Source organism: Quercus lobata, chromosome 11, assembly GCF_001633185.2.
Source record: "Quercus lobata isolate SW786 chromosome 11, ValleyOak3.0 Primary Assembly, whole genome shotgun sequence".
NCBI lineage: Eukaryota > Viridiplantae > Streptophyta > Magnoliopsida > Fagales > Fagaceae > Quercus > Quercus lobata.
This window is the reverse complement of record NC_044914.1, coordinates 45,260,572-45,281,582: the sequence shown is the minus strand read 5'-3', so window position 1 is coordinate 45,281,582 and position 21,011 is coordinate 45,260,572. Positions and strand designations below refer to the sequence as shown.

The following is a 21,011-nucleotide window of genomic DNA, read 5'->3' as shown; positions in this document are numbered from 1 at the left end:
CTTCTACCTAATAGGATCTAATTCTTGAAAGTATTAATTAAGCCCAGAATTCTAACCAATAAATAAAAAATAATTTTTTCTCAAAGAAAAAACTAGAACAAATAAAATTTTCGTTACCTTTCACCTTCTCCATGGGTGTTTTTCAGTGTAGAATTCATCCACATAGAGAAGCTAAAAAAACACACACTCTCTCTCTCTACCAAACAACTAAAATTTTAAGACAAAAATTATATACATATTCAATCTCAGACCTCAATTTCTCTTGTACGAATTGATGGAAATTTTGCCCCACTCTCTATTTAAAGCATAAAAGAGAAATTGTTTTGAAGCTGTAGCTGTTGTGCTTCATACCTTCTTCTCCTCATTTGAGTCTGATCCTTAGGTCTGTTACTTCTCTAAAACCATTGCTTTTTTCCTGAAATTTCTCATAATTCGAGCTATCTTGTTTTACTTTCTCTTTATTTTATCCTTGGTAATTACTTTAAGTTCTAACACAGCACATAGGTAAACTCATTTTCATTCGTTCATTCATTTAACATATTGGTTGGGACGTGGGGTAGCATAGGACCATAAATTTATTTTATTTTATTATTTCAGTAATCATGGAACTACGTCTATACTTATCTTTTAGGGTTTTAATTTTTTAAATAAATTTTACCTTCCATTTTTTGTTGAGAATTTCGTTGATTCGTTATAAAAAAATTTTACTTGTATACTCTTGTATGGGTCCACATTAACACTACTAGTTGTTATTCTGTTAACAAATAAAACTATTTTTGCGAGAAAAAAAAATCAATGGATAAAAAATTTTAATATTTAAATTAAAAAAAAGGCCACACTTAGAATTGTTGTTGTAAGGACACGATTTGTAACGACCCGTAACAGTGTTGGGTTCGTACGTAAAAGGCCCAAACAATATCATTTTTAGAGCGTGGGTTTGAAAGGCTAGGCCTTGGTCGCCAAACGGTGGGTTTTTCGTGGTGTTCATACATGACTAAGGCGTTCTCGCCCTAGGAGTCTTTTTCCTGGAGGCGGGCTGGGAGGCTTTGGTTTTTGGCCATTTTCCCAGTCCTTTTACGTACGAACCCAACACTGTTACGGGTCGTTACAAATCATGTCCTTACAGTTGTTTTAGGCCCCAAAATACCTTAAGCCGGCCCTGTTGATACTTTCTTGATTGGTGTTGGTCTGTAACAGAGGAGCAAGAATATGAGGGAGAAGAGAAAAGGGCAAAGTTAGAGTTTTAAGTAAAAGTAACGCGTAGGAGCTTTTGTAAAATGCTCCTCAGAGCTCCATACTGCAAATGCGCGTTCTCTTCACAAACCCAAAATGCAACTTTTTTTCCAAAAAGTTGCTTTTTATACCTAACCAAATGGGCTTTTTGTATTTGTAGTTTCAAAATGGGCTTTTTGGGTTGGGAAAGTTGAAACAAACAGGCACTTACTAAGTTTTTTGTCACCGAAATTGCTACTGTCTCATACATCAACCACCAGACCATGATAAGTCAAGGCTCTAATACCAACTGATGTGAGATGCAGAAGCATTAAGAAGCAGAACATGCCTACCTCTAGAAAACAAGAAACAAAACACGTTTGTTTCTGAAAATAATCTCGAATCCACGAGGGTTCCTTGAATCCATAATGGTCATTGAATCCACAAGGAGAAAGGGTTTGGAATCCACCAAAAAATAGAAAGACAAGAGTCTGAATTTTATTGATTGAACAATTGTTTAAAAAAAAGTGTACAGACTTAGGGGCATATTTAAAGGCTCCGTAAAACTTGACAGACAAAAAAATATATTATAAAATAACTCCTAATTGATACCTAACCATAACAAGAACCAAATTTGACCTAAAAAGTATTAAAAACACCTAAAAACAAGGAAATAAATGTCCTAAACCTAAAATAACGAAAATGACATAAAAATACCAGAAATTAATAAATTACAATAATTAAATTGTAGATTCTGTCATACATCACCCTTTAATAAGAAATTTGGGATTTATTAAAACTTTTTTTTTTGGGAGTATTTTAATGCCTTTTTTAAAGTCATTCATAAGAGGTAAGTGTAAATAGTTTGCATTTTAGAGGAGATTAGTGTCTTATTCAAAACTAGAGAGAAGGAAGTGCAACAACTAAAAACCTTATGGGAGGTTAGTGCAATTGTCCCAATAATAGATCATTTAAAAAAAAAATTTGATAGTTATAACTTATAACCATGGGGAAGAGAGATTAAAACCTTGAATCTCCTAATAGATGAAAGCATGTTATACCATTGAGCTAGAAGACTGTTGATATATATCATTTTTATATCTTAACATGTTCAATGTAATATAGTGTCTATTTGGGAATAGTTTATTTAGTTGAAATTGAAAACTTTTTGCTGAAAATACTGTAAATAAAACTAAAAGGTAGCTGAAATAGGATAGTGAGACTCATAAATAGTACCAAAAAGGGCAATGAGACTCGTGAATAGTAGCAAAAAAAAGTTAAAGAGTAAAAAAAGTTGGCTTTTTAAGCCATGCCAAATGCATACATAAGAGAAATATAACAGTAACAGTACTGAAAGAAAAGCTTTTATGTTGTTTATGAATGAAAGAGTATAACATAGCCCAAACTTTTAACCATAAAATTATTGCATCTTTTCTTTTGATTGGAAAGGAAAAAGATCTGTGTATTTTTGCATACTTTATATATATGAAACGAAAAAGAGTAAGAGTTTGTTGTTGGGAAAGAAAAAGAGATTTTACGATATTTATATATTATGAATACACATGTTTTAAACACTCATAAAGTTAATGAGTTTATATATAGCGGGAAATTATCTCCTTCAATAATTCATTAAATTTCCTCTTATTTTTAGCTGGATTCGAGACATATGATATTTATTTGATCTTTGAACACCACGTGTCTTACATACAAATAAAAATTAAAGGAAGGGTGTGCATTTAACCCACTAACCTGACAAAACCGACCTAGTCCCACCCAATGCCCCTAGGTGGTTTTAGTGGGTTAGAGGATTGAGAGATTTATTCCCCTATTTATTTATTTATTTTTGATTCATTTAGGTATTTAAAAAATTAGCTTAATGAATTTGGAAATTTGCAACATGGTTAAGGCTTTTTATGTGAATTATAATTGTGGATACCTGCACCCCATTAATCGGTGTTTGTTCGCTTTGGGGAGCCAGGCCCTCACGGTTTTGTCACGAAGGGGTGGGAGCTAAGGATTTTTGCTATAAGGTGATTGATACCTAGGCTCACCCGAGTCCCACATCGTCTAAGTAACCCTCCCACTCATGGTTTATAAGCTTCTGGAGCGACCATGAGTGTACCACTATTAAGCGACTTTAGAAGTAACAATAGTCCCTCCAATAACTGTGGGTAGGGACTATTTTAAAAACGACTTTTGAAAATTAGGGACTGACCTAGGACCTAAATCAATTTAGGGACCAAATTGTAACAAGGCCCAAAATGTAGGGACCAAAAGTGCATTTTCGCCTTTAGTAAAAAAGTATAATTTAATAATTAATTAATGAAAATTCAATTTTTTACCAAGGCATGAAGAATGTAAGCATAATCCAAGGATCCAACCCAAACTGATCCAAATGGATTAGGTTGAGAATTTCTTAACTCAACAAGCTTAGGTTAGGTTGAAAAATTCCCAACCCAACATATACACACACCCTTGAATGGTAGTGAATCTTATTCCAATGGAAAATTGAATAAAATTTACAAATAATTGATACTTTTTATTAGTAAAATACAAGAGAAGAATAAAGTTTTTAAAATGTCAGAGGGCCACCCCTATTTATAAAGAAATGATTTATAATTTAATACTTAATTTATGAATTTAACTAAAAATTAAGTTTTAAAATAATAAAAATAAATAAAGAAAAAACCTTAAAAGTAGGGCTGTCTACGGGTCGGTTTGGGTTGAGTTTGTGCTCAACTCGCAACCAACCCATATTAGTATCAGGTTCATTAGTTCGAGTTGCTATCGAGTGGTGGTTGGTTTTGGGTGAAATTGAAAACCGTCAAAATCCACCGAAACACGGCGAGATCTTGCTAGATCAAGTGAGATCTTGTCGGATCCTGCAAGATTTTTGCCAAATTGTGCAAAGAATTCGTCGGATTTAGCTAGATCCAATGTATATCCATCGTATTTAGTTGAAAATGTGGTTGGAAATCTTGAAAAATCGCGAATTGATAATCATTGGGCTGGTTGAGTTTCATGGGTTTTGGAGGACAGGATCCGAAACCGACTCACGAACATTGGGTTTTTGAAGGTTGGGACTTGAGTTTGACCATTGGAGTAGTTGAATTGAGTGGTTACAGGTCGGGTTCGGGTGGGTGGGCTTGACACCCCTACTCAAAAGTTTCAATACTCAAAATTTTATGATATAACATTTACATTAAAAATATTAAAACTACCACAAGTTTTACAACATAATCTAACAATGTAAATATTATATGATAAAATTTGTAGTATCTTTAGTAATAGCATAACACCTTATAAATATCACGATTAACATGTTTGGTCCTAACAGATTGAAAGGGGTGGATATTAAATCCAAATCAATATGAAAGATATGGTATTGGCACTTTAGAAAGCATTTCTAATGTGCATATAAATATCTCGATTAACATTTGTAGTATCTTTAGTAATAGCATGATGCCTTATAAAATCTCGATTAACATGTTTGGTCCCAATAGATGTGGATATTAAATCCGAATCAATATTAAAGATATGGTATTGGCACTTTAGAAAGCATTTCTAATGTGCATATTTCTAGACATAGGATAGCAACTTGACTGATTAACCCCATGTTTGCCAAAAACACAAATGCACCAATGTCCCTTTGTCTTTCCTGTCCCATATTAGAATATGATGGCTCACCCACCAAGTACACACATTGTAGAATATATTCATTATTCCTCATGAAAGTTGGTATACTATTAGCAATATCACCTATATATTCATTATCAATAGCGTTCCTAATTTCATACTTCTGTTCTTCGACTATTGATTTACATGAAAATCTAACATGTAATTTTGTGGATTCCATACACCGAAAAAAGATAGTATTATTGACTTTTATTTTGTCCGGATATATATATTATGTAGCTATCATAGTATCGCAACTATGAGATCATAATCACCGTGGGAATAAATGATGTGGCTTGATAAGCATTGACTAGAAAGGTGGAAAGGGGGGCTGTATTGTTGTCGTAGGCCTAGGCATATCACATTATCACCCATGTAGGCATTTACGTTACTGTTGGAACTTGGGACAATATTCCAAACTCTAATTTCAATAATGAATATGAAAAAAAAATTATGCCAAGAGTCTCGTTTAAGGCCCTTTAGTTTTTTCAATTGAGATATTTATGATTCAAATCTCTCATATCAAAATGTGAAATGAGTAAATTGAGGCAAACAATAGTAAAGACGAATCATAGTAAATTTGTAAAATATAAATGGCATTATAAGAATTTCATTCCAAATTCATTAAACTATATTTCATTCCCTCTAATTTTTTCCAATTATGAGTGAACGAAAAATTGACTTTTTGAGGAAAAGAAGAAGAAGAAGAGGAATTAGTGTTTTTTTTTTTTTTTTTTGTTGATAATAAGAGAAATTAGTGTTTTGTCCTACCAATTCCACTATTTTTAGCTTTTAAGTGGAATTGTGGTGTGCTTTTGTATTAGAACCCTTTTCAATTTCCTCTTCCTTGTGTGTGTGTGTTTGTTTCTCAAACATTCCACTATTTCATACTTATCATGGTAAGGGAATGAATTTGACCACATCATTTAAAATCTAAATAAATACAATAACACTGATAATAAATACTATTTAAAAAGTTGATGATGTGATAAAATCTAATATACTCATTTCAAAATGAATAGATAGGATTTTAGGAACTTCTTTATGAAATTTATTGAAAAACTATAGATAATTTGAATCCTCCAAACTGTAGATAATCTATGCAACAACAACAATAATAATGATAATAATAATAATAATAATATATATCTATACTATTATCTATATTATTAATAAGATAATTCTTTGTTTGAATTTCAACATTTTGCGTACTAAAATACCTTCACACAAATTCTTAAACTCTCTCAAATACCCCTATTTTTTAGTTAAATAATTTTAAATTAAAAAACACAAACTGGTTAAAAGAGTAATTTATTGTTTCTAAATTTTAGACATTTTCCTTTATCTTTTCCATTCAACTTAAAACTCACGACACTATTTTTATCTCATTTTTAAACATTATCCCACTTTACTTTACCTCTTTCTTAAAAAAAATACAAACAATTATTTATATATCACTTTTAAACATTATAACATTAAAAAAATATTATTACATGCATAAACACTAGTCATTAAGTGAATTAATTGAATGAAATTATAAAATACTTATTTAAAGTATAAAATACTTTTATTATACTAGTATCATATTCTGTCATCAAAAGACTCAAAACTCTATTAAAAAAGAAAAGAGTAATTTCTCAAATGAGCTGACATAACAAGGACAATAATGGGTTACAAATATATAGTAATTTATTTTATTTTTGCAGGACTAGTAATAGTAACCATTATTTATTTTTATAGGCTTGCAAAGGCAAACAATTCCAATCCTCAATTTTCCATAGAGACAGAGAGAGAGAGATGAGATTGAATATATCATCACTTCACTTTTTGATTAGGTAATAAATCTTAATAATTAATTTGGCGCCCCCCCTCAGATCCCAATCCCCCCACTTTAACACTCTCTTTGCAGCAGCAGCAGCAGCAGCAGAAGCAAACAACTATTTAGTCGTGTCTCGTGTGTATGACCTTTCCGCGAAGCCTACGGTCACTCATGCCCTTTTCCCACTTCCTCTCTCTCTCTCTCTTAGATTCTTCACCATTTCTCTCTCCTAGTCCCACCTTCGATTCCTCACACCCTCTCTCTATCTCTCTCTCTATGGATGGTATATAATAAAAATAATAATAATTCTACTCTTCTTATTAAACCTTCCATACTCTCTTCTTTCTCTATCCCTCTCTAATGGCTTCTCAAAACCAGTTATCTTACATTAAGGTACTCCCTTTCCCCCTCAAAAACCCTAATCTCTCTCTCTCTCTCTCTAATATTTGGGGGTTTTGGATTTTTTTTTTTTGTAGGGCAAGAAAGTCCTTATGGTTGGTGCTGGCGGTATCGGCTGCGAGCTTCTCAAGACTCTCGCTCTCTCTGGCTTCCAAGACATTCATATTGTCAGTTTTCTTTTAATTCTTATTACTGGGTTTTTGCTTCTTTTTTTGGTTTTTGGTTTTTGGTTTTTGGTTTTTGGTTTCTTCTACTTTGACCACTGTTTATTGTTCTAGGGTTTTAGTAATTTTTGCTTGTGTTGACTAGTTGATTGAAGTTTTTTTTTTTTTTTTTGTGTTTGGTTCTCTGAGGGTTTTAGTGATTGCTTAGGGTTTGTCTTGTTGGGATTTTTTTTGTAAGGTACTAGGATTTATGAAATTCGATTTAGTACTTACCAAAAACATTGATTAATTTAATGTTGCTGTGCATTGCATAAATTAACAAGTGAGAGGAGTTTTACTTTAAATGGTTATAAATCTTTTCCCTTATTGTGCTGTATCGTGTATGTTTAAGAATTTATAAGCTTGGAGTTTCCGATTTTGTTTGTATTGTGTGAGTTGTGCTACGTGGATGGTTCCGGCACGTGTAGTGATAGATCAATAAGGTTAAATTTGAGTGTCGTCGAGGGTTTAAACTTCAGTTGCAGTTGGACTGACTGATATGTAATTAAAGTGTCAGTTATATCTTGAGGCCAGCTAGTTAGCGAGTGCTACTGGTACTTCAGTTTGGGCTAGGATTTTGAGATTCTTCCATTTCAAGATTTTAACGGTTTGGTAGAGACGTGGTGAGAATACTTTATTTGATGGACACATGGTGTCATCCTCCCCCCGTAACTTATGAGGAAGGAGGTGCCAGTTGTGCTATAGCTCATTGTCAGTGTTGTAAGGTCAGTTGTGGTGATAACGTGTTGAAAATTTTGTGCTATCAACTGATGTAGTCCTGTTATAGGGAACATGCTACTATTCTTCAAAAAGTTATGGAACACATGCTGCTGTGGTGCATTTGTTGGGTGCTAGGCTTGGTGATTTGCGTAAGGTTACAGCACTGATGGATGCTAGAGGTGTGTAAGGGAAATTGTTTCTATGGGTTTGGGTGGTCAGTGTTGGGTGTATTGGTGGTGAAGGTTAACTAGTTTTGGAATGCAAAAGTGTTAATAATTACTGGGTCATCGTGGAAGGTTTTAGTAATGGAGGCAAAGTTGGTTTCTGTTTATGAAGGGTTGTTGGAGATCACGAGAATGGTCTTGCCGTTTTATTGGTTCAGCGATAGCATCTAGCAATGGCATATGTGCTGATTGAATCTTAAATATTGTTGGATGTGGTGGTGTTCCTAGCAATGGGCCTTAGGTGGCTGTACTGCATTAATCATGATTAGTAGCCTAAAATGGTGGTGTAATGAGCTCAGTAAAAATGTTTGTCTTGGCAGTGGTGCTTTTGAAGGTCATGATGAGGTGTGATCAAAGACTGATGTGTTGGCTAGTGGTGGTTTTAGGATAGGTAGTCATGGTGATAACGTATGCATGGTCTTGGAGTTAAGAGATTCTGGTGGTTGCAGTTGAGTAGCTATGGTTTTGGTTGTGCTAACCCTCTCTTGGGTGATCTATAAGGTGCAAATATGATTTTGTTGAACCTAATGTCAATCTTAGCATGTAATTGCCTTGTGTGATTATGTGAGTTTTTGTAATATTCTTGCAGTTAATGTGGGAAATATGGCTACTTTTTGCAACATTAGCTACTACAGATTCAAGTTAACATTTTCTAGATAATATATATATATATATATATATGTATATATGTACTAACAATTATTTGTCTTTGTGCATGTGCTCAAACGTGTATGTACGTATTGGGTTAGGTTCAAATTGTAGTAACTCTTTATAAAGTTAAATTGCTCAATAATCATCGATGTTAAATTTCAAATCAATCGGATGTCCTTTACTACCCAATCCATAAAATTATGCATTTGGTGTATTTTAAAATATTAAAAAAAATGAAAAATCTTTAGCACTCTTAAAGATGGAGATGGCTCTTAATTCCCATTCATCTTGATATTTGATGAGCATGATGGGTATGGAAAACATATATTCTGATGGGCAATTTGACAAAATGCTTGGCCAATAAAAAGATATTGGGTGGTATAACTGACATTAACCTATATTTACACCAAGTATAATTTGAAACTAACCATGTATATCATATTTGTATAATGATAAGATAAAGAAGTCCATTTGTTCCATACCCCATCTCCTCGCTCCAGTCTCCACTTGATATTTGATTCTTTCTGGATAATTTAGTGATTAGTCATTCTTGTTTGATAAACTCTTTTCTGTCTACAATTTTGGTGGCCGTTTTGATACTGTATTTTCTGATGATCTTTTCAAAGTTTTTGTGGTTTTAAGCAGGAGATTTGTCGGTATACATTGTTGTTTTCGTAACAATTTTCTCATGCATTTGTTACTTCTAATTTGCAGATTGACATGGACACTATTGAAGTCAGCAACCTTAACAGACAATTTCTATTCCGAAAATCACATGTTGGGCAATCCAAGGCCAAAGTTAGTACATTTCCAATATCTTGCACAGGCACCTTCTTTTTTATGATCTTCTCATAGAATTTTCAACCAGGTTGCTCGGGATGCTGTCTTAAAATTTAGACCTCACATAAGCATAACGCCATACCATGCCAATGTCAAGGATCCTGACTTTAATGTGGACTTCTTCAAGCAATTTAATGTTGTTCTGAACGGCCTTGACAACTTAGATGCAAGACGACATGTGAATCGCCTATGCTTGGCTGCTGAAGTTCCTTTGGTTGAAAGTGGGACTACTGGCTTCCTTGGGCAGGTTATTTACATTTACTATCTATATTTATTTGAAAGAAATCATTTATCTTATACTAAAACAGGTCTGTAATATGGACTTTATTCAATTATGCTTTGTTTGTGCGCATGTGTGTTTGTCATTTCCCCTTCCCTTGATCATTGTATTTTGTGTATTTCTACACACACACACACACACACACACACACACACACACACAAAGTAGGTTTATTAATTCATAAAATAATTGCAAATCATAACTCTTGTTTGTTTTTCCAAAGATGATTTGATAAGAAAGTGGTTGCACTTTTTGTCCGTATATATGGCATTTGTAACTTATCAAAAAAATTATATATGGCATTTGTTATTTTGATAAGGATGGTGCTCACTATAACAGTTATAGGATAATTATTCTGAACAGTTGATTTTTAGAGTACTAGATTGTGGCTCCTTCATTGATGATGGCATCTTTTTCCTTATTTTTACTAATTTGTGGAAGCAGGTAACTGTACATGTGAAGGGAAGAACAGAGTGCTATGAGTGTCAGCCAAAACCTGCCCCCAAAACTTATCCTGTTTGCACTATTACTAGTACACCATCAAAGGTATTTCAAATGCTTATTGGTTTGTTATTGTTTCTTTTTTAATCAACTGCTTGTTTGAGTTGGAAAACATGAGCCTTTAGTTGGCAGTTGTCTGCCATGAATCAAATTTTTTTTTGGATGATTAGTTTGTCTGCCATGAATTATTACTTAATACTTTTAACTAGACAATTGTTTTTAATAAAATAGTCGAGGTCTTATGTTGGTTAGGCTTGTAAGTATTTAAATAACAATTTCAATAATGCGAAAATAGAAGATATGTAGTAAGATGATGTTGAGGAAAACAAGCTGCAGTGAAGAGGCATTGAAGGGACCAAGCGCAATATTGTGAGAGGTTCACCTCTAAAAATGAAAAATTACCTTGGAAACCTAGGAGGTGGCAAAAAAAAAAAAAGGAAGAAGAAAAGAACAAGAAAAATTACACCCATTTACAAAGGACAGAAAAACTTTAACTTGTGGCTCCCTAGTTATTGTGACTGCCATTTTTTTAGATTTCGGTAGATAATTATCTGCAACTGCAACTGTAATTTGTTTTCTGATCGAACAGTTAAAAAATGCAGAATGTCATATGGTTTCTAACAGCTTACAGGAATTACATTTATAATCATGTGTGAATGATCATTTGTCACAAGGGTTAATGATTTAGGCTTCTTGCTTTGATCATTTTCAAGATAAACTCATGCTCTGTAAGTCCTAGGCTATGACATATTTGTTTAACTTTTGCAGTTTGTTCACTGTATTGTATGGGCAAAGGACTTACTTTTCACAAAGTTATTTGGAGACAAAAATCAGGAAAATGATTTAAATGTGCGTTCTACTGATGCTACGAGCTCATCAGAACATGTAGAAGATGTATTTGAACGTAGAAAAGATGAAGACATTGAACAGTATGGAAGGAGAATATATGATCATGTGTTTGGTTATAACATTGAAGAAGCTTTATCTAATGAAGAGACATGGAAAAACCGTAATAGACCAAAGCCTATATATAGTAGGGATTTCTTGCATGATGAAATCGCTCAACAGAATGGAAACGTGGATAAAGACTGTGCAGCAGGTGATCCATCTTCAGTATCTGCCATGGCATCTCTGGGCATGAAGAATCCTCAGGATATATGGTGCCTTAAGGAAAACAGTAGAATCTTTATGGAGGCTTTCAAATTATTTTTCATGAAAAGGGAGAAGGTTTGGTTTGAACTATTGCTGTATTTTGGACAAAGCTATCGACCATTTGATTTATTTTCGATGTCAACAGTCAACACCATACTTTGAAGGGTTTTTTTGTTTTTGTTTTTATTCATTTATTTTTTAATTTGCTGGTAAGCAGGATATTGGAAACCTGACTTTTGACAAAGATGATCAGTTGGCTGTGGAGTTTGTTACTGCTGCTGCAAATATAAGGGCTTCTTCTTTTGGAATCCCTTTGCATAGCCTTTTTGAAGCCAAAGGTATTGCTGGTAATATTGTCCATGCTGTTGCAACAACAAATGCTATAATTGCTGGGTTGATTGTGATAGAGGCAATCAAGGTGCTGCAAAATGATACCAACAATTATAGGTGTGCTCGGTGTATATTCTTTTCCATTGGATGTGTATTCCTTTTGAAGTACAGTTAGCCTTTGATTTTGTAAATGCTTGTTCTCATGTTGTGATAGTGGAAGCAATGGTTTTACAGTTTTTGGTTTGTTTTAATTCATGTTTATTGACTTGTAGTTATTTGCATATGACAAGTTCTTTACCGTATTTGTCAATGAGCATTTTGCAGCTGAATTCATTGTCATCTATGGTTGCTTAAAGAAGAAAAGATGCTTTAACTTTTGACAACCCCCAACTAATAAAAAGATAAAAGATGCTGTGTGTGTGTATATATATATATATATTCTGTAGCGGGTAAGTTCATGGTTTTCCATTTGAATTATTTTGTTATGGTTGGCTTATTAGAGTTAAAGGGCAGGGTCCAACTTGCAGTCATTTTCAATTTTTCTCTAGAGTGAGTGAATGGTGTCAATTCCATCATAAGTGAACATTGAGGCCCAACTGCTGTTGGGGAAGAATTTTTTAGATTTGCAACTTATGAAGGATATTAATCATTTTTTTGTTCAGAAATTTTTACCTGTTTGAAGTTGGCGAGGCACCATTTTTGATGATAATGTTATAGCATGAACTGAGTAGTTTTTTTCCTTTTCTTTTTGTTTAAATCTATTTTGGGGCTGGCTTGCTCTAATCTGATTGGGATGTTTATAGGATGACATATTGTCTAGAGCATCCGACAAGGAAGATGCTACTGATGCCAGTGGAACCATTTGAAGCTAACAAATCTTGCTACGTTTGTTCTGAGGCATGTTAGATCTTCCCTTCCCCTTCACCCTCTTGTAAATTTTAATGGTATTTATTTTTATTACATTTTACTCACAATTGCAATATGCTCACATATGATTTGACCCAAAATAGAGTCCACTGACGCTTGAGATCAATACTCACCGTGCAAAATTGCGAGACTTCGTTGAAAAGATTGTTAAGGCCAAGCTTGGGATGTACTTTCCACTTATTATGTATGGGGCAGCGCTTCTATATGAAGTTGGTGATGATCTTGATGAAGCAATGGTTGCGAATTATGCAGCAAACCTTGAGAAGGTATGTTTTCTTTCTTTGTGTTTAGTCTTTCTTGCCATTGCATTCTCAATGCAGGTTTTTCCTCTTTAAATCTCAGGTATTGTCTGAGCTTCCTTCTCCAGTTACTAGTGGGACTACGGTTACAGTTGAGGATCTAAAACAAGAACTTACTTGCAATATCAATATCAAGCACAGGTTTTTCTTTACCCTATATATATATCCTCTAGTATGAGCTTCATGCTTAAAGAAAAAAATTATAAACTTTCTATCTAATTTGTGAAAGTCCCTTAGATTTCCAAGTTTCACCAACTGTTTGGATGGCCAGCTTTTCTGTTTTAACACAATTGTGAGATGTCCTGAGACTCATCAAAATAAAAAGAGAGTACAAGGAAAGCAAAAGACTGCCCAAAATTACATAAATCTACAAAATCTAAAGCAGAGGGTTGTCAAGACCACTCAAAGTAGTCCTCCATTCAAACAAAGCCAGAAGGAAAATGTGCTTCAATTCGATGATAGAACACTCCTCCCCTTTGAAAATTCTGTTGTTTCGTTCTCGCCATATGTTGCACATAATAAACTGCAAAATAACATCCTAAACAGATGCCAACCTATGTCTTCAGAGTTGCATCTGGATATGTTCTTTATCTTCCTACATTCCACAACCCTTAATTTGTTTTATTTTATAGGCTTATAGCTTGTATATGGGATGATATTATCATATTGTATTTGGACTTGCCCTTCGAATAAAATTTTTATTACATGTAAAAAAAAAAAGGTATTTCCACTTGGTTTTTGAACTAACATTGGCTGTGTAGCAGATCCTTTGGTTTAGAATTGTTTTAGGATAAATGCTTTCCAGTAAGATTTCTTGGTGTTTGCACTCTTTTCATTTGTGGGTAGAAGAATTTTGTGAAAGGGTGTTTTATTAGTGAGTCATTTTCTGAGAATGGGTTTAGTGGCTGAAATCAGTCTCATTGTTGTAGTGATATCTCAAATGATTTTACATGGTTGTTAGAAGTCACTTTTTTTATGCTTGAAATTGTGCCTTTAAACTAGCAAATGCCAGGTGATGAATAAACTACTACGGATTCCCTTCTGATGTTTGATTTTACAGGATCTGTCCAACCTGCTTATGTGATAATACATGTATAACTGCTTTAAAATATGCCGTCTGTAATGTCATGTGAATAAGATGTGTGTGTGTGTGGAATGTGTAATCATCCTCTGGCTTTTAAATTTTGATAGTCAATTTGCCAATGAGTTCTAGCTCAATTGGCACTTGCTCCCCTTATAAGTGCTAGCTGGAGAGTGAAGTCGTGGATTCAAGATCCTATGTGTGTAACCTTCCAATAATTTTTTTGAGAAATGTTCCCCCCTCCCCCCTTCCCTTTGGGCGAAAGTGTTGGGTTGGGGTTTGTCTTTGGTTTCTGTATTTGAGCTACTTAGTAAATTCAGTGTACATTTCTTTCTGACAGAGAGGAATTTGATGAAGAAAAGGAACCTGATGGAATGCTTCTCTCTGGATGGACTCAAGCTTCTTCAGTTGAAAAGGATGATAATAAGTCTAATGGCAATGGTGGGAGCACATCAAATGCTTCACAGGCGCTGCCAGTGGAGGCTGAAGATAATGTTGAGATGGATGTTCCTTCTGGGAAGAAAAGAAGACTATCTGAGATTTCTGATCAAGACCTTTTGAGTGTTACTGATGAAACTAAAAATCATGAGAAATTGGAAGTGGTTGATGATGATGATGATCTTATGATGCTTGACGGAGATCCAGGCCTCAACAAGAGGAAGAGGATGCAATAGTCCTTGCTTGGACTTAATTATGGAGGGTGCAACTTACATCATAATTTTGTATCAAAATAGGGAGATATGGCGATTCTTTGGTACTCACAATGGTTGCTTTAGGCCTAAATATTTAGTTTTTGTGCTCTGAGTTAGATATGGTTAATTGGCCTCTCCATTCCCTTGTATGTTTTACAGTGTAGGGACAATGTGTATTCTTCCTAGCTAAATTAACAGAGTTTAGACTTTAGTGGGACTGTAGCATTGATGGGATTGACCTGACATGAATTCAGTGATTGATTTAATGACCATGATGTTGCAAGCCAGACTCGTGCTATTTGAAACCGTGGTTTCAGATGGTGTAATCTTTCATTGTTATTTCTGTTTTTGAAAGCCCCATCGTTCATAAGACGCGGATCAAAGAAACCGATTGGAGCATCCAGAGGTGTAGTAGGCACTGTAAGTTACATGCTACATTTTTTTACTAGGAGTCCCAAAAAGCTATTCTTGTTTTTGTTTCTGGTGAATAATAATGAGATCTAATGAGAAACAAAAGGAGGAATAGGGGGGATTGGCTAGTCCTGCTCCTCGATTAATGAGATGGGGTCCCAAGTCTTACAAAAGGAGGCCCTAAGTGCAACATTGTGGCGCTAAGTATTACAAGATCCTGGGCAAAATTAAAATTCAAAAGCAACAGAAGGAACAAGTCAGGAATATCTTTTCTGATGGCTTCAAACTCCCGTTGGGTGGGCAGTTAAACTGTTGGAGTTTTTTTTAATAGCATCCATCATGACTCTTGCATCAATTTCAAATTGAACATATTTGAGCCCTAGTTTTGAAGCTTTTGAGACGGCTAAAGCCTAACTGGGATGCTTTTGCCTCTTGACCAAGCATGAGAGCCTGAGACACAGACATCTAAAGCAGTCCAGACAGTGGAAGGCTTTCGTTTTTTTGGGTTTTGGAAATGGTTAGAAAGGATGAAGGGGATAAGATCAATCTTTACCCATTTAAGTGCACTTTAATGGCAGATTTGCAAAATTAAAAGGCCATTTTGAGTTCATCCAAACTATAGAGGCAAAGAGATTTAGGAAAAAAGAGATGGTTAATATGGGTGATGGGCAGCAGCTCCCAATCAATTTTCTGTAAAATTCAATCCTTCCATTATTCTGAGACTCCAAAGCGTTTTATATTCACGTTTCAACAGTAAGAAGAGGACCTGAGTGCTCAAATCTGATAGATAGATTGATCAGTAAGGTAGGCTGGTTTAACCAAAAATATCTCACTGTGGTTATGGACCCAAATAATGCTGTCTTTAAGAGGAAGATGCGTACGTTGGATGAGGTTTGCAGTATCCAAATAAAAAATCTAATTCATATTACAATGGGAGAAGATCATGGACATCCATGACATAAAAACTCAAACTTGAGGAGTACCACCATTGGATACATAATTTTGAGTGTGACATTATGAACAACACAATGTCTGATATAGGAAGATCTTAGCATCAATACAACTAGTCTTTTACTTAGAACGTTGAACTCACTGTTATCATTTACGCACCTATGAATTTACATGAAATGAACAGTTGAAATCAAATCTGAATTAAAAAAAAAAGGGGAGAAACATTGATAAGATGGTGTCCTAACGATCTAGATGGGGGTATCAATTTAGGATATAGGGTAAGGGTTCTTTTATAGAAGAGGTAACAAAATGAAAAATGTAAATTTAACTTTTTAATTAAAAAAAAAAAAACCTTTTCAAGTAAAAAAAAAAAAAAAATTTAACATATATAAAAAATCATAGTTTATCAATAAAGACGGAATATTTACAATATAATTATGTTATAGAATGAAACACGTTACAATTATAATAAAATTTTTGAAACTCCTATAATATCCACAATATGGATTTACAAAATCTCAATAATTAACACAAGAACCGAAGATATGCCTTTGATTCCGCTTGATACATAATATTTACACTCCAATATAAGGTGGAGCACATTGTGTGCTACTGGATATTCTTCTACATGGACTTGGTGGAATGTGGGGGGTGCCTTTATTCCTATCCGAATATTTCTTCCTTTTCTTAGCATCTTGGTGTTCTTGTTTCTTCAAATCCTCTAAGCAACGAACATCTTCCATGCATGTAAATGACCTTGATTTACCTGAATAAAACCTTGACAGTCCTCTCCTGCTAAAGAAAAAAAAAAAAGCATTTAAGTATTTTGAGCCATAGGATTTGAAATAACTTCCAAACTTTGCAAGATAAAAAACTTAATCATGGGTACGTTATAGTTGAGCAACTGGTAAAATGTTTATGGATGAGATCTAAACCTGCTTACACTAAAAGAATATTGGAGTATTGACTAGATGGTAAAGAACACAGCGATTATCATATAGTGGTTGCCATATATTCAAATTCTATTGTATTTATCAAAGCCAGAGAAGAAAACTCAAACTATAGTAAAACAAAAAAACAAGAATAAATGAGTGCATAAATGAGGGCTTACTTCTGTGGAAGATTTGTCCTAAGTGCATCCATGTCAAAAGAGCTCATGTTGTCGGTTTCTTTCTCCATATTTGGCTTAATTTTGAAGAGAGAGAGAGAGAGAGAGAGTTGATGAGGAAGAAGATGTTGATTATGAGGGGGCTTTATATATAAATTATTTTCATGAGAAAAGAGTTTGGTTGATGTAACGTTCACAAATATGTTATAGGGGATAAGAGCTCACACGTAATGGATAGGAGTTATATTTGAGGTTCGATAAATGTGGGATAGTTTGGAGCCACCCAGAGGTTTTGGTTTTGCTTACAGATGGAGACATTACAATATCCTTATCTACAACACTATCTCTGCTTCATTCAAACAACCTACCTTTTTTTAAGGCATCTCACTTTTTGCCTCTCATATATCACTCTTAATAATGCATAGCAACTTTGAACATTTTAAATGTGGTGGAGAATTAAGATGATTTAGGCCATTCACTTTGTCTTCCCACTTGGGTAATGGATTAAACGCGTATTCAATTTAGTCACCCACTTGGATGAGCATGTCTAATATGACTACACAAATTTATAGCACATAGGCTGACCCATGACCCATCTAGGTTCATAGGAAATTTGTCTTCATGGTCCTTCTAATTTGCTAAATCCTGTCTTCCATTGGAATTAAAGTAATGATTTTTGTAGTGGGTTTTCTTGTTCAAATCTTATTATATCTGTTTTTTTTTTCAGTATTTACTATATCTAACGGTTTAAATTGCACAAATTTGGGTAAGGAAATTGGCTCATCTAATCACTTGTAGGTAAAAATGACCGTACATAACATGAAAATATTACCATATTTTTGCAATTATGATTTCTGTTTCCACAATTGTGAAGATAAGAACATTTCATAAATGGTATCTATGCATAGAGAAAAGCCCTCCTTCAATATTCTTTTTTTGGTCGGGAAAAACCATCTTCAATTGTAACACCCCATAATTTTGATACCAATTAAATTATTATACGTAAATTATAAAGGAAGCCTACAATTAAATGGATTAAATTGATTTGGGCCTAAGATATTAAAAAAAATAAAATACTATGGGATAGAAGCCCAAGTGAGGTGACATAAGTAATTATATGGGCCTTGAAAACCCTAGTCTTTTACCTCTTAAGCTACATGTGCATATACTTATGAGGCTTCCTTTTGCTTCAGCCGCATCACACTACTGAACTTCACTTCTCTTCACTGTGGCTGTGAGTAGAGATTATAGGTATGGTTTCTATGATTATATTAATAGAAAAAGGGCTTTTAGAATTGTTATTATATTTGATTAAGAATGGTAAATATGGCTGTATGTCAGGAAGACTTTGAAATTGAACCAAATAGAGTAATAGACTTGTACTTTGTCACCATGCTAAAGGGAGAAAAAAAAAATGCTTGTGGTTAATATGCATTCACACTAGTTCAGCTGGACTTTGGGTCTTTGGGTTGATGATTACAATATTATAATAGGAATTGTTTATATAACCGTATGGTCCAGGCTTTGAAATTGATTATGTATGAATAATATGTATAGTCATATGGTCCTCTATTGGCTCTAACATTGATTTGGCAGAACTATATTATTGCACTATCTTTCTAAATTCTCAATCTGTCATTCACGCACTTGCCAAGGTTCAAAAACTTGTCTAGCTTTATTGTTAAGTCTGGAGGCATAAGAGGAATAAAGGGCTAGCTATGGGATTGATAGAATTAAGATGTAATATTAGCTTCAACTATATATTAGATTGATCAAATATCTATCTTTTAGCTATATTGAAGTTTCATGAATATCTATGATTACGTTAATGGAAAAATCTGATTAGGCAGCAATATTTTTAAGTCCAGAAATCTGATCAAAGTTGAAAGTAAATTGGATAGTTAGGTGAATAAATGGAGAATTTTGGATATATCAATATTGTCTAGGATAAAACCGTTTAAGTGTGAAAATAGATTTTTAAGTGGGAAATTGTGTATTGATGAACCTATTTTTGGTGTTGCTAGGTTCTAATTCTACTGAATTGTTGTGATTTAAGGGAGGTTGATTTTTTTTTTTTTGCAACTAAGAGGTAAGTGGTGTTTACTAATTTTAAGGGTTTTTCTAAAATAATGTTGATTATTAAACTATTTTATATCAAAGAAATATGTTGATATTCTATATATAAATTGATATTTTATAAATGTTTAATGTGCACATTGTCTATTCGTTTTATGAAAAACTTGTGGGACAACCTAAATTTATTTAAACTTGTATGTGTGAATATAACTTTATATTTTTGAGAATTATGAATGGATTATTTTGTGAGCATATTGAATATGTTTTGAAAACCTATGACAAGTCGTGATTAGAAGCTCAGTATGGTATTTAGTCCTTAGCAAGGGACAATCATATTGCAACTAGTTCTTAGCAAGGGACGGTCCCAGAAAAGGCGATAGTGCACATTTGATAACTCCTTAGCAAGGGAGTATACTATTGAAGATCCAAAAAGGAAGTTCCTTAGCAAGGGAGTGCACCTTTAGGTTCCAAAGGAGCCATCCTTAAGAAAGGGGATGAAAATGAGGTTTTAGTCCCAAAAAAGGGGACAGCACAACCCTGTCAACGGGGCATAAATGTTGACCACGAGCAAAGCCTAGGAAACTATGTATGTGATGGTATTGATATATATATATATATATATATAGATATATATATATATATATATATATATATATTGCTCACAATATAAATATATATATATTTTTTTTACATGAAATATTTAATGATAAATATTGATGAGTTACAAGTTATGAAATTGCTGTAAGAATTATTTATTTGAAGGTTTGTTCCCACCACCCAATGTTAGTGAATTTCACTTATTGAGTTATCTCACCCCCCTTTATTTCCCATTACAGATACATTAGAGGGATTATTGGAATATAGATTCTTGGGAGACAGCAGTTATGAACTATTTTGTGGAACTGAAGATTTTATTATTATTTTATGGCATTAAACATTGTATTGAAGAATTATTTTGAAGATGTTTTGTATTTGGTGATTAGAGTTTTGACATTTGTGATGAGATTTTAGATTGCTGGTTTCTTTTATTCAATATTTTTTTTATGGATTATTCAGATTAAATAGACTTCTATTGTTTATGATTTTGGGGCGTTACATCAATAGTTAATATTGCTTAAGCAAAAAGCAAGTGTAAATATATTGGGATGGTTCATAGCCTCATACAGAAAATTAAATTAAAAAAAGGCATATAAAAAAAAAAGGACCTTTGGGACTTGGGAGCGGCAATTGATGTTGCTTCTAAGGCATTTTAATTTATAGTTCATTTATTTATTTTTAAATAAGGTCTTGTTCTAAGGACATAATTAAGGAAAAATTTAGTATTCTATTAATAATTTTAATGCATGATTTCTAGAAGGAAAAAATATATATCTGTTAGTAGGATCCCCGGATAGATTGTGTGCCTGCAAATGTAGGATTTTTTTTTTTTTTTTATTTTAAAATTTAATTTTTATTTTTGA

General features: G+C 33.6%; 1 protein-coding gene and 1 long non-coding RNA gene across 2 annotated transcripts; one reads left to right on the top strand and one right to left on the bottom strand.

The window, feature by feature from the left end:
- The first annotated feature begins 6,730 nt into the window (after positions 1–6,730).
- Positions 6,731–15,304, top strand: LOC115968092 (SUMO-activating enzyme subunit 2). Its single transcript, XM_031087323.1, has 11 exons — positions 6,731–7,099; positions 7,183–7,272; positions 9,618–9,701; positions 9,772–9,990; positions 10,468–10,569; positions 11,293–11,751; positions 11,894–12,123; positions 12,810–12,903; positions 13,017–13,199; positions 13,276–13,373; positions 14,654–15,304. The coding sequence occupies exons 1-11, from the start codon at positions 7,067–7,069 to the stop codon at positions 14,985–14,987; spliced, it is 1,926 nt and encodes a 641-aa protein (XP_030943183.1). The 5' UTR covers positions 6,731–7,066; the 3' UTR covers positions 14,988–15,304.
- A 1,473-nt stretch (positions 15,305–16,777) lies between these two features.
- LOC115968940 lies at positions 16,778–17,781 on the bottom strand. The gene is made up of 2 exons (XR_004086830.1): positions 17,479–17,781; positions 16,778–17,159 (listed from the first exon to the last, which is right to left on the bottom strand). It is a non-coding gene; the product is annotated as an uncharacterized LOC115968940 (long non-coding RNA).
- Positions 17,782–21,011: the final 3,230 nt, after the last annotated feature.